This window comes from Solanum lycopersicum, chromosome 11, assembly GCF_036512215.1.
Source record: "Solanum lycopersicum chromosome 11, SLM_r2.1".
Classification (NCBI taxonomy): domain Eukaryota; kingdom Viridiplantae; phylum Streptophyta; class Magnoliopsida; order Solanales; family Solanaceae; genus Solanum; species Solanum lycopersicum.
The window spans coordinates 56,349,049-56,361,332 of NC_090810.1; the positions used below are offsets into that span (position 1 = coordinate 56,349,049).

The following is a 12,284-nucleotide window of genomic DNA, read 5'->3' on the forward strand; positions in this document are numbered from 1 at the left end:
TGACCGATATTCAATTATCACACTTATAATTAAATTTATATTCATATATTATCATATAATATAAAATTGTTAAGAAATATTAAAAAAAATACTTTAAATAATCTATGCCGAATTTTTAAATAGGGACTAACTTTTCTTTTCTTTTTTTTTTTTGGTAGAAAGGATATATTATATATATAGTTAGAACAATACACGATCACTATTATAGCTAATGATTACAGATAAGTTCCCAAAACTAGCTAACTTATTACATAATGACCTAAATATTTGCTTAGTAGCTAGAACTCCTTCTTGATCTGCTTTGAGAAACTCTATTGTAGCTTCAGGTGGAGTATGTAGAATATGTGATTGAGGGATCGTTGTTAGCTGAGAACCTATCTTGCACAAAAAGTCTGCTACTTTGTTTCCCTGCCTGAAGTTATGGCGGACCACTGGATTCCCAAACCTCCTCAACATTAATCTGCAAGACATGTCAATTGAAGAATATAATGAGTTTGGTTCTTTTAAGTAATCGAGGAGATTGGTGGAGTCTGTTTCGACTTCCAAGGGGTGGAGATTCAGTATATCTACTATCTTTAAGCCTTCAAGGAGGGCTTCAAGCTCAGTCATAATATGAGTGTGACTGCTAGCTTTTTTATAGAATTCAGCCTTCCAATTTCCATAAAAATCTTGGACGACTCCAACAATACCGCTACCCTTATGTTTCATCATGACGGAGCCATCAATAATTAACTCAAAATATCCAAAAGGGGGAACAAAACACTGAATCGGGGTTGGAAGGAGATGAAGTGTAATGAAAATATTCTAAAGTTTTGTTATTGACTAGGGAATGTGAAAGAAATTTAGATTTACCATTATGGATGTTGTGGTTTCTGTTAGTCCAAATGTGTCAAATGGCGTGAGGGAGAAGATCAGTTCATTCGTAAGGTATGTCATTACAAGGGTAAGACAGGAGATTGAGTTTATGTAGCCAGTGTTTTCGGGTGTCCCAACCAATATTATTGATATTTATACCCATATCCAACCTAAATTTCTTGGCTATATAGCATTCGATGAAAATGTGACTAATGGTTTCATTTCCAAGGTGACAAACTTGACATACCGAGTCTGGTACAATGTTGATGTAGTGAAGGTATATTCTGGTTGGCAATCGTCCATGCGTACAGAGCCACAAGAAGAATTTTATTTTTTCAAGAGTTCTCAAGTTCCAAATCCAATAGAAAGGAAAGGAAAGGATTTAGAAGAGTGAGTAGCAAGAAATTGTCTTACCGAATGGGTAGAAAAGATACCGCTGGTGACATGAATCCAATATGGGATGTTGGGGTGTCCAATTTCGTTAGTGAGACTAATTTTTGAGGCCTTAGCAAGGAAGTCAGGAGGTATTTCAAATGAGAGTTTCGACCAATCCCAAGAAGTGTCCGTCCAAAAGTTAAAAAGTTTGAGATGATCTTCTCCTTTCATTAAAGGACCATGTAACAGGTTTCTAAGAGGAGGAGTATCGAAAATCCAGCGATGATGCCAGAGATTGATGGATAGTCAAGACTAAGGGAACCAACCTGTACTGGAAGAACAAAAGTTGTTTCCCTAAAGAATGTTCTTCCAAATGAAAGATTGGGAATTGGCGTAGGTTTTATGTTTATTTTTTAGGTAAGAGTTTTTGCCCAAAGGGAATTTCTGTTAGAGAGAAGTCTTCATGCAAGGCTTGTGATAAGGATTTTTTTCTTAGTTTCAGCTTTTTGCAGTCCGAGACCACCATTTTCTTTTGCAGATATGATTTTATCCCATGCAACATAGTGAAGCTTTCGTTTATGGATAGAGGACCCCCAAATAAAATCGCTCTGTATTTTATCTATAGTGTGACAGATCTTTTTTGAAAGTAGAAAATATTGCATGGTATAGGTTGGGATGGTGTTGAGGGTAGTTTTAGCTAGTGTAACATAACCAGTTGTCGTCATGAAATTAGTTTTCCAACTGGAGAGCTTTTTCTTCATGTTATCAATAATGAATTGGAAATCCTTGGGTTTAGGCTTTTCGGAAAGAATAGGTAAGCCAAGGTATTTCCCAAGAGTTATACTTAACAGATTTTTGACAAGATCTTGCACATTATCTTCGCAGTAATGGGAGTAAATGGCCTTAGACTTGGTGTGATTTATTTTTTGGCTAGAAAGAACATAAAAGTCATTCATGCATATGGAAATAGTTTGTAAGGATTTGGAAGTTCCTTTTGTAATCAAAGTTAGGTCATCTGCAAAAAAAAATAAATGGGAGAAAAAGGGTTCTTGAGTTGATAGTTGGATCGGATCCCACAGGAGAAGATCCACCTGGTAGTGGATATAGGTGGAAAGGAGTTCCATACACATTATGAAGATGTATGGGGACATAGGATCCCCTTGACTTATTCCATTAAGGGAGAGAAGTAAGGGGTTTGGTTACCGTTAACTAAGTCAGCGATATTCAAGGTGGTAATACAGCTCATAATGAGTTTGCAGATTTTTGGAGGAAACTTGAAGTAAAGTAAAGCTCGATCGACAAAGGATCATTCAAGTCGGTCAAAGGCCTTCTCAAGGTCAATTTTGAGCATGACCATACCCTTTTTGCTTTTAGTATTATGAAGCTCATTTAGGAGTTCTTGGACTAATATAGCATTGTCTTTGGCCCTCCGACCCTTAAGAAAACTAGTTTGACAAGGCCCAATAAGGTTTTGAAGGTATGGTTTGATATGGTATGCAATAATTTTGGTAATAACCTAATAGATGGTGTTGCAAAGTCCAATAGGGTGATAGTCTTTTAGATGGTTTGCATTGTTAAATTTTGGAATGAGGCAAAGGAAAGTATTATTCAAGGAAGGAGGAATGGTTTGATTATCGAAGATAGCATGACAATACTCAAGAATTGATACACCCACTGTGTTTCATTGGGATTGAAAGAAATGTGGGTGTAGATCATCAGGTCCTGGAGCTTTAAAGGGTTTGAGGGAAAAAAGAGCTTGAGTGACTTCAAAATCACTAAGGGTCAGTCAAAATCGGAGAGATCAAGTTTATGGAATCTAGGAGTAGCTGTATGAATGCTAATCCAATTAGAGAAGGAGTGAGCAGTAGTAAAGCAGGAAGTGTAGTAGGCAAGAGCATGATCAATAATTTTTTTTAGGATCAGTAATCCAGTTATCACTATCATCCTTAAAGTAAGCAATACGATTTCGTCGTCTGTGATTCACTACGGAGAGATGAAAAACTTAGTATTTGCATCCCCATCTTTAAGTCAACTAATACGGGATCTAAGTTTCCAATAGTCTTCTTCTAACTTAAGAATATCATTGAAATCCTTCCTAAGATTACACTCAATATGTCGCAAAAAGGGACTGTGAGGGAAATTAGAGAAGTTTTGAATGCCTTCAAGATAGGCGAGGATTTTTTTTTTTAAAAAAATATCCCCAAAGTTTTTTTTTTTGCTCCAATCAGAAGTGTTAGCAGTAAAACAAGGAAGAGCTTCTTGGTAGGGTTTATTTTTCCAACAATTTTCTACTAAAGTATTGAGTGAGGATGGTCTAACCAAAACTTCTCAAATTTAAAAAGGACTACTGTTCTTTAACCTGTAAGAGATTTTAAGACTGATAGAGCAAAGGGTTATGATCCGAGTGAGTCTTGGGGAGATGAGTCATTTGAGCATTAGGCCACAGGTCAAGCTAACTATTATTATTAAAATATCTATCCATCCACTCAAGAATCAAAGATTTATATTTTTCATGTGGTTAGACCAAGTGTAGCGGGCGCCTTTGAAACCTATGTCTATGAGATTACAGTGATTAATACAAGATCAAAAGTGGGAGCTTTTGTGAGCATTAAAAGATCTACCACCTCATTTGTCATGTTGTCTGAGAATTTCATTAAAATCTCCCGTTACAAGTCAAGGACAATTATAACTGTTAGCAATGAACTTAAGGTTGTTCCCACGATTAATATGTTGGGAGTGGTAAGTGCTCGCATGAATAGTAGAGAACCAATAAGTATATTGTTAAGGAATTACCTGTATCATGGCATGGAGTTCGTGAGGGGTTTGACGTTTCCTAGTGACAGTGATAATGTTGGAATGCCAGAGAAGCACAATTCCACCAGAGCTGCCATGTGCTGGGTTTTCCCAGTAGCCATCAAAACCATATTCACTGACCATACTGTGATGGTTACACAATTTGGTCTCTAAAAGAGCCACCATGCAAGGGTTATGACTTCGAACGAGCTCTTTGAAGTTTCTCTTAAAATTATCATTATTAACTCCACTGGTGTTCCAAACAATAATGCTAGTCGGTTGAGTCATGGGAAAGCAGAAAAATGGTGGAACATCAACATTTCCCGACATGTGGTTTGGAAAGATTCTCAAGGTCGGGCTCAATACTACTGCATACTTAGCTAGTGCACTGTTTATTGCTGGCCTGAGATCAAAAGAGAACTTCGTTAGATTGAGTGGACAATTGTGTATGTACTTTTTGTCCTCTTCTTTTGGAAAAATCATAAGGGCTGCACTTTTGAAGCTTGATATTTCGGTGAACGAACTTATCCTTCCAAGTGGAGGGGCTCTTGCCTCTTCTGGATCTAGAGGAATTTGAGTGGATTGGCTCCCTGGGACTGGTATGGGGAAAGTTGGTTGTGGAGTCTGGACTGGCATCCAAGGAAAGATCAGTGGGTTGTTGTGAATGAGCTCTTGCGGAGTGAAGAAAGGGGTTTGACCTAGGTTGCTCAAGTTTGGATATGGACTGAGATGGTGAGGGAGGTTCCACAAAGTCTGCATTGTTTGGATGAAGGCAGGAATTACTGCTGGTGCTAGAGGGTCGAGTACATTTGCTGCCCATCGTTGATTCACAAAAAAATCCATAGCTACTTTCATACCCTCCGATATGAGTTGCGCCAGGAAATTCTGGTTTTGGAGGATTACCAGAGTTTCCATCCCGTTGATATCCATGGAAAAGATGATTGCTTGTCCCTGTAGGCTCATCTCTACCCAAGATTGGGGTTGATGCGAGGGGTGGATTGATTGAGTCGCAAAAACCAATGGAGATTGAGGAGGATGAGGGTAGTTGTTCATGTCGTTTCGAGGTGGGACTGAGGATTGAGTTATCGGAGATAAGCGAATTATCTGGCGGTTGGGAGGAAGGTGTTTGAACATCTTTGAAAAATGAAAGGCTATGAATAATGTGATGGTTAGGAGATTGAGAATGGGGTTGTGATAATTGAAGATCTTTATAGGCAGACATACAATGTTGATATTTTGATAGCTAGGTTTAATATCATTTCAGTAGCAGTGGATTTAAGCTGTTTTGAGGAAAAGGTGGGCCAGTGTGGAAAGAGGTATTACAATGTTATGATGTTGTGTAACCACGTGGCTTAGTGCGGACGAATTTTTGAGTAATTGAAGCGAGGAAGGACAGAAGTTGAAGTTAATGTATTTAGTGGGACCATAAAGCTTGTCATAGTCTTTAGTGGTTAAAAAGTTAGTATCATTCAGAGCATTGAAACTATTAACGCGATAAGAGAGTTGTTCCTGAAAAATTTTGAGTAACTTACTGGAATTATCCGCATAAATATTGACATTTATATATACCTGATGAATTTGTAGTTTGATGATCTGGTTTCGCCTTAAGAAAAATCTTTCCTCGTTCGCTCCGCCTCCAATGGTTAAATTTAACTGTTTGCCACTCATTTGATTTCTGATTTAGAGTATTGAACTCTTGTACAGTGTCCTTCAGGGAATCTTTATGCAAGTTAACATTGTGGTAAATATAGAATTTTTGTGTATGACCAAGTCTACCACAGTTCGTGTATAAAATACCCTCGCCCTCGTAGGTGATAACTTATTTATGCTGTCCAATGTGTATAAAACTCTGAACTGGTTCCTCCATTGGAATTTGGATGCATAGCCGCGCATATCTACCACGCAGGGTGGAGCTGGTGCAGGCATCGACCTTGAGTAACTTACCGATGGAATTTCCAATTCGTTTTAGTAGAAGTCCATCATAAAATTCTGTGGGTAAATGAGGGAGTCTTAGCCACACTGCAGAGTAATTTGGGATAGCTTTATCTGGAACGAAATTAGGCTCCCAACGCTAAATAGACAGGAAGTGGCCATTGATGAACCAAGGGTCGCCTTGAAAGGCTTGGTTCATATTTTCCTCCTTCGTAAATTTGACTAAGGGACTAGCTTCTCTTAAATGGTCTAGAAATTAGAATAGAGGTGGAAGGTAATATACGTAGATTTAAACATATTTAGAAAAAAATATAAATATAGATATTAAAAATTGAGTTTGAAATATTACATTAAATTTAAATTTTTTAATTACTAAATCAATCTCTAATTTTATATTAAAAAGTTTAAAATCAATATATACACATAAAAATATTCTATATATATATTGTATTTCTTTTTATCAAGAAATTAGGTAGAAAGGGAAAAGTAACAATTATCTCCTTTAGTAGTGTATATATATCTCATCATTTAATAAATAATATTGTGCGTGTTCACCTTTTTCTGTTAACGAATTTATATTAGCTGAACTTAATTTTTTTCATTCTAAAATTGGTTACGTAATTTTGAAAATATCACGTGACTTCAAAAAATTATTTTCAACCATTTTATTCATCCCTCCTGACCTGATCCAAATGGCGGGAAATTGATTCTCTCTTTTACTCGGTCATAAAATGCGTTCGGGTTAGTTCTAAATTTTTTAAAAACTGATTTTTTTTCTTAGTAAGCCGAATATGAGTGAATTAATTTTTTAAATTATTTAATCAGATATAAAATTATTATTTTTTGAATTCAATTCGTTAAAAAATATGACGGTAAATATGCATTATATATAAGATAATGTGGATATATATAAACCATTTGTTATACAATAATTTGATAATATAACACTAAGTGTTAACAAAAAATATATGTTACGAATAATGTACTCACACATTTAATTAAAGTTTGACGATATATTTATTAGAGTTTGGTCATATAAATAAAAAATAATGTATACACACATTTGATTAAAGTTATAGATATTTACAAACAATAGTTATGGTGGAGTAGTAAGTATTTTTTTATTTAGTGGCGTATGCAAGATATTTTGTAAGTGGGTGTCGATATTTAATAATAAATAAATAAGAAATAATTGATATAAAAACGTCATATTAATATAGAAATTATTTAAAACATACCGATAAAATACAAATTAAGTAAACTACTACAACTCTCCTCAAATTTTCATATTTTGAAATGTATTCATAACAACCTCGATAGAGATAGTAACTAAATATATCTTTCTCTATATAAGGCATCAAAACATCATTCAAAAAATTATTATCCATTCAATTTCGTAAATCGATCTTGATTTTAAAAGCTTTTAAGATACTTTATTCATTGAATAGATCTGAATTACAAGTTTAAATAAATTGAATAACTCTAAACAATTTCACAAAATTAAATCTATGAAAGATCGATGATAGAGTACTCAAAAAATCCCAACTAAAACTATGAAAATGAAAGATAAAAAGAAAAATAACTTACAATTAAGAGAAAACTACAATAACATCAAGCTTGGAACAACAGTTTCACGTACTGTGCAGACCAATGGGCCAAGGAGCTGTTCAAATAGTATCATTTTTAATATTTGTTCCTTCATCCTTAATCTACAAGTCGTGGACTCAAATTTATTTGAATATGAAATTATTTTTATTAAGACACGTTAAAAAATTATTTAAATTAACTTTAAAAAATAGATTAATCAAAAAAATAAAATTGAATAAAATAATTATTAAGTTAAAAAAACAGGACAAGTCCTACTTTTGATTTTTAACTTTCTTAAGTCATTTTAATTTTAATTTAACTTGGTCAGATACTCTCAAAAATTAAACATATCTTAAATCAGATCTGATGAACTTCTAAATCAATCTAAATAGATTCTAATTTCAAAGAAAAAGACTTTTTTTTGCTTAAAGAAAAAAAAGGACTTTTAAGGCTCTAAAATAAGTTATTCCGTAACTAATTATATCAAGATTATTATTTTATTCTTAATATAAATAAAAAGATAGTACAATCATGAAATAACTAATTTTGAAATAAATTACTCTATAATTATTCACCCAAACAATATTTTTAATTTTTTTTAAAAAAATTAATTATCTCGTATCCTTGTAAAAAGAATAAAACTTTGTGTTGTCCGCCGCGTGAATCACACAGTGACAGACGCGCGTTGGTATGTTGGGTCTTTGTCTTGGGAGGATCGCAACATTAGTCATTTAGTGGGAAAGTAGAATATGGTTGGTGTATTACTAGACAAAATACTATTACACTTTATCTTATTCGCTTCCCTTTCCTTTTCGCTTTACAATTTCTTTTATTTTTAGTTTTTTATTCGACGTTCAGAGTTCAATTTAAGTCGCTTGTCATAAAGTTTTTTTATTGGTGACGCATTAACGCTCCTACCAAAAATTTCTTTATATATAAAATTTTATCACTTTTTCCTTTTTCATAGACCATAATAAAAGGCGAAATTAAAATTTAAATTTTATAAATTCTAAAATTTGAAACAATTACATCAAGTATTAATATATTATTTTGAGCAAAAACTCTGAATATTCTCTAATCTTATGCCCTTGCTTTTGAAAAAATTGAGAGGTGGAGTAGTTAGTGCAAACCTAGTGTCATGCTAGAAAATACTTTTTTTTGGTAGTTATTGATAGTTTGGTAGGAAATATTATAAAAACAATATTATTAATTTTGAAATTATTTAATTTATTGTTTGATAGTGTTTTCAATTTATGTATCTATTTTAGTAGGGCAACTTTCACATATAGCAAATAAAAAATTCATATTTGTATGCTATAGCAAAGTTTGCATAATTGCGTTCCGTATCAAACATAGAAATGGTATAATTCGCTATGCATATACAGTTGAAGAAAATTGTATAAAACGAAGTATATAAAACAAGAAAGAGAAAGACACTTGGGCGGAGAACTGTATAAAAACGAAGTGTATAAAACGAATTGTATTATTAGAAGTGTATAGAATGATTATATACAATTTGAATTTGTATAAAATGAAAAAGAAAGAAAGACAAAAGAGACTTTACAAGGAATATACAATTGAATCGAATTGTATAAAACGAGAAAGAGAGAAATTAGATACAATTTGAAAATTGTATAAAACGAGAAAGAGAGAAAGGCAAAAGAAACTGGGCAAGGGAGTATTTTTAGTATATAATTATAAGTGTATAGGACGAAAATATATGTACTTGCATGTGTATATACAATTTTCTCACGCTTTATACAAACAGAAACGCAATTTATACATTTCGCTTCTGTTTGTATAAGTGAGAAAGGCGAGGGTGGCGAGCGAGATTTGGGAGAGTGGCGAGCGAATCTGGAAGAGGGGAGAGAGGGGAACAAAAATATATGTATTTATACAATTTTCTCTGTTTTATTCAATTAGAAACAATTTTTATACACTTGTATTTGTATAAAAAGTGAGGAAGCGAGCAAGAGATTGGAGGAGAGTGGCGAGCAAGATATTTGGGAGAGAGGTGCCTGACAATTTTTTGCAAACGTTTGCTATGGAGCACAATTAAATTAAACCCTATCTACTCCATTTATTTTAGGTTATTAGTTTGTTATTATATATAATTTTCTCATTTTAGTATTATTCTTATTTATATGATATATAATATAGAAAAAACTTAACAATACATGATTCTATTTCTATTTTAGTTCATTATGATGGGTATGTATTGTTCCTATCCTAGTACACTTTAATTTATTTATTTAAGACAACAAATCAAATAATTGATTAAAATAATCATATTGATATAACTAATCCAACATTACTAAAATATCATATTTAGTATCATTTTTTATTTTGTTACGCATCGTATCAAATAACCAATAATAATTGGGGGCCTAGTATAAAATTTTAATTAGAGACTTCAAATCTAAATTAAAATTTGGATGAGGTATATTGGGGAGGATATTACCGATGGTAGATGGTAGAAAATAGTATATGATAGTATCCCAAATTATTGTTTCTATTGTAAACACCAAGGTCATAAGGAGTGTGATTGCATTATTAAACAAAGAGATGAAGATAGTGAAAAAAAAAGACATGGATGAAAATAAGAATAAAAAAGACTATACTAACAATGGGCAAAGAGATTTGCAAGAATTTGATAACATGGAAGCAGGTATTAGGGAAAAGAATTGGCAGCAACAAGGTTATCAAGGTGATAAGGTACAACAAAATCAGCAACAAGAATGACAGGTACAGAGGAGAAGAAATAATCAACAACAGACTGGACAGAATACCAACAGAGTTATAGTTCAACAGCAGCAGGAACAAACAGGTAGAACAACTATTTCTACAAAAAAACACTTACATTGATTTAGATGTGCAGGAAGTGATAACAGAAGGAGAGGAAAGGGAGGAACACACTGTTCATATACAGGATCAAAGAACTCAAAGTAATGTTACTGAAAATAAAAAGCAAGACAAAGTCAGATCTAAGAGTCAAGGAATACAAAGAGATGAAATAGAGATTGACAAAGACAAAAGAAGTCACCAACAAATTATTGCACATATACCAGGTATTGACTCAATGCTCCCAATTCTCACTCCCTTAAATACTGATATTAATCCTGTAGGTGTAGCTGATGGAGGTATGAAAGGGGGAAAGGAGATATCTACTCATAGACAACAAGGGGTAACCACAGGGAGGGGGGATTTGACTGAATATAGGAATCTGGATGAATTTGATTCTGACATAAATCAATCTTTAATTCCTATTAATCCTGATACTGGTCAACAAACTGATAGATTTAATAATAAATCAGGTAGTAGGATGAGTAAAAAAAAAGAGATAATATTAAAAAGAAACAACAACAGTTGTGTGCTGCTGTGAAAAATAAAGAAACTACTGGACATGATGATTATGAGGCTATTAATTCTGAGGATGAATGGGATATTGATAACCAATCCTTGTATGATTCTGAGGAAGAAGGACCTCAAATTAATCAACCTCAGGATAAAGATTTAATTCCGAAGAACCAGAATGTCTGGTCCCAAGAAATTCATGACATGGCTGATAAGCATGGTTTGTCTCCTAGAGGTAGGAAACAAGACAAACAAGCTTCTCAACATCAGCCCAGTACCTCTGAAACCTCTAGTAGGCCCATGACTAGATCTAAATCTAAAGGTTTTTAATGCTTAGAGCTATTTGTTGGAATGCTAGGAGTATTAATACCCAAAGTTCCTTGGAAAGACTTCAAACTTTTAGAAAAATGCATCAACTGGATTTTTTATTGTTATTCTTAAACCTTTTGCTGATAATAACCAGTTAAAATCTGTGAGGATGCATTTGCAAATGGATCATGCTGTCAGTAACCTTAATGGTAAAATTTGGTTATTTTGGTTTAAGAATATAACTGTCAAAATTTTAGAAATTCATGATCAACACATTACTGGGGAAATTGAGTCTGCAAACCTTAATAAAAAATTTCTTTTGACTTGCATCTATGCTAAATGTAAAGTTTACCTTAGGAGACCTTTGTGAGATAGAATACTTCATTTTTCTAATATGAATATTCCTTGGTGTACTATTGGTGATTTTAATGTCATAACTTCTATTGAAGAAAAATCTGGAGGTATTCCTTATAACATTAATAAAAGTTTTGAATTAATTAATGTGATAGAAGCTTGTGGTTTGATGGATCTAGGCTATACTGGGATTCCATTCACTTGGTGTAATCAAAGGGATGCTAATGCTAGAGTTTGGAAGAGATTAGATAGAACTATGGTTAATGATAATTGGCTTGAGCATATGCCTTAAAATACTATTGAACATCTTTCTTCTATTGGTTCTGATCATTGTCCTCTTTTGTTAGAAATGATTAAGAAAGATAATCAGCATATTAAGTACTTTAAGTTTTTAAATTGTTGGGTAGATAACCCAAGCTTTATGCATACTGTTAAAAATTGTTGGGGTATTAAGGTCAATGGTACTCCTTTTTGGCAATTACATCAAAAATTGAAGAGGTTAACTAAAACTCTTAGTGCCTGGTCTAAAAATGAATATGGTGATATTTTTGCTAAAGTTAAAGATTTTGAGGAAAGTATTAAGAAAGCTGAAGAGGATCTTCTGATACATAATAATGATAGGCGTAGAAAGGATTTACATAATTTGAATGCTCAATATATTAGATATTTGAAATTGGAAGACTCTATTCTAAAGTAAAAAACCCAACTACAGTGGTTTAAGGATG

General features: G+C 33.2%; 1 protein-coding gene across 1 annotated transcript; it reads right to left on the minus strand.

Moving 5' to 3' along the window:
• Positions 1-112: 112 nt before the first annotated feature.
• Positions 113-5,522, minus strand: LOC101245322 (uncharacterized). Its single transcript, XM_004250878.5, has 2 exons — positions 4,024-5,522; positions 113-460 (listed from the first exon to the last, which is right to left on the minus strand). The coding sequence occupies exons 1-2, from the start codon at positions 5,155-5,157 to the stop codon at positions 419-421; spliced, it is 1,176 nt and encodes a 391-aa protein (XP_004250926.1). The 5' UTR covers positions 5,158-5,522; the 3' UTR covers positions 113-418.
• Positions 5,523-12,284: the final 6,762 nt, after the last annotated feature.

Bases quoted from the DNA above. Each gene is read 5' to 3' on its own strand.
- LOC101245322 (XM_004250878.5), bottom strand. From the start codon at position 5,157: ATGTTCAAACACCTTCCTCCCAACCGCCAGATAATTCGCTTATCTCCG. The intron at 461-4,023 runs GTAATTCCTTAA...CATGTCTTGCAG, and splicing joins AACTCCATGCCATGATACAG to ATTAATGTTGAGGAGGTTTG.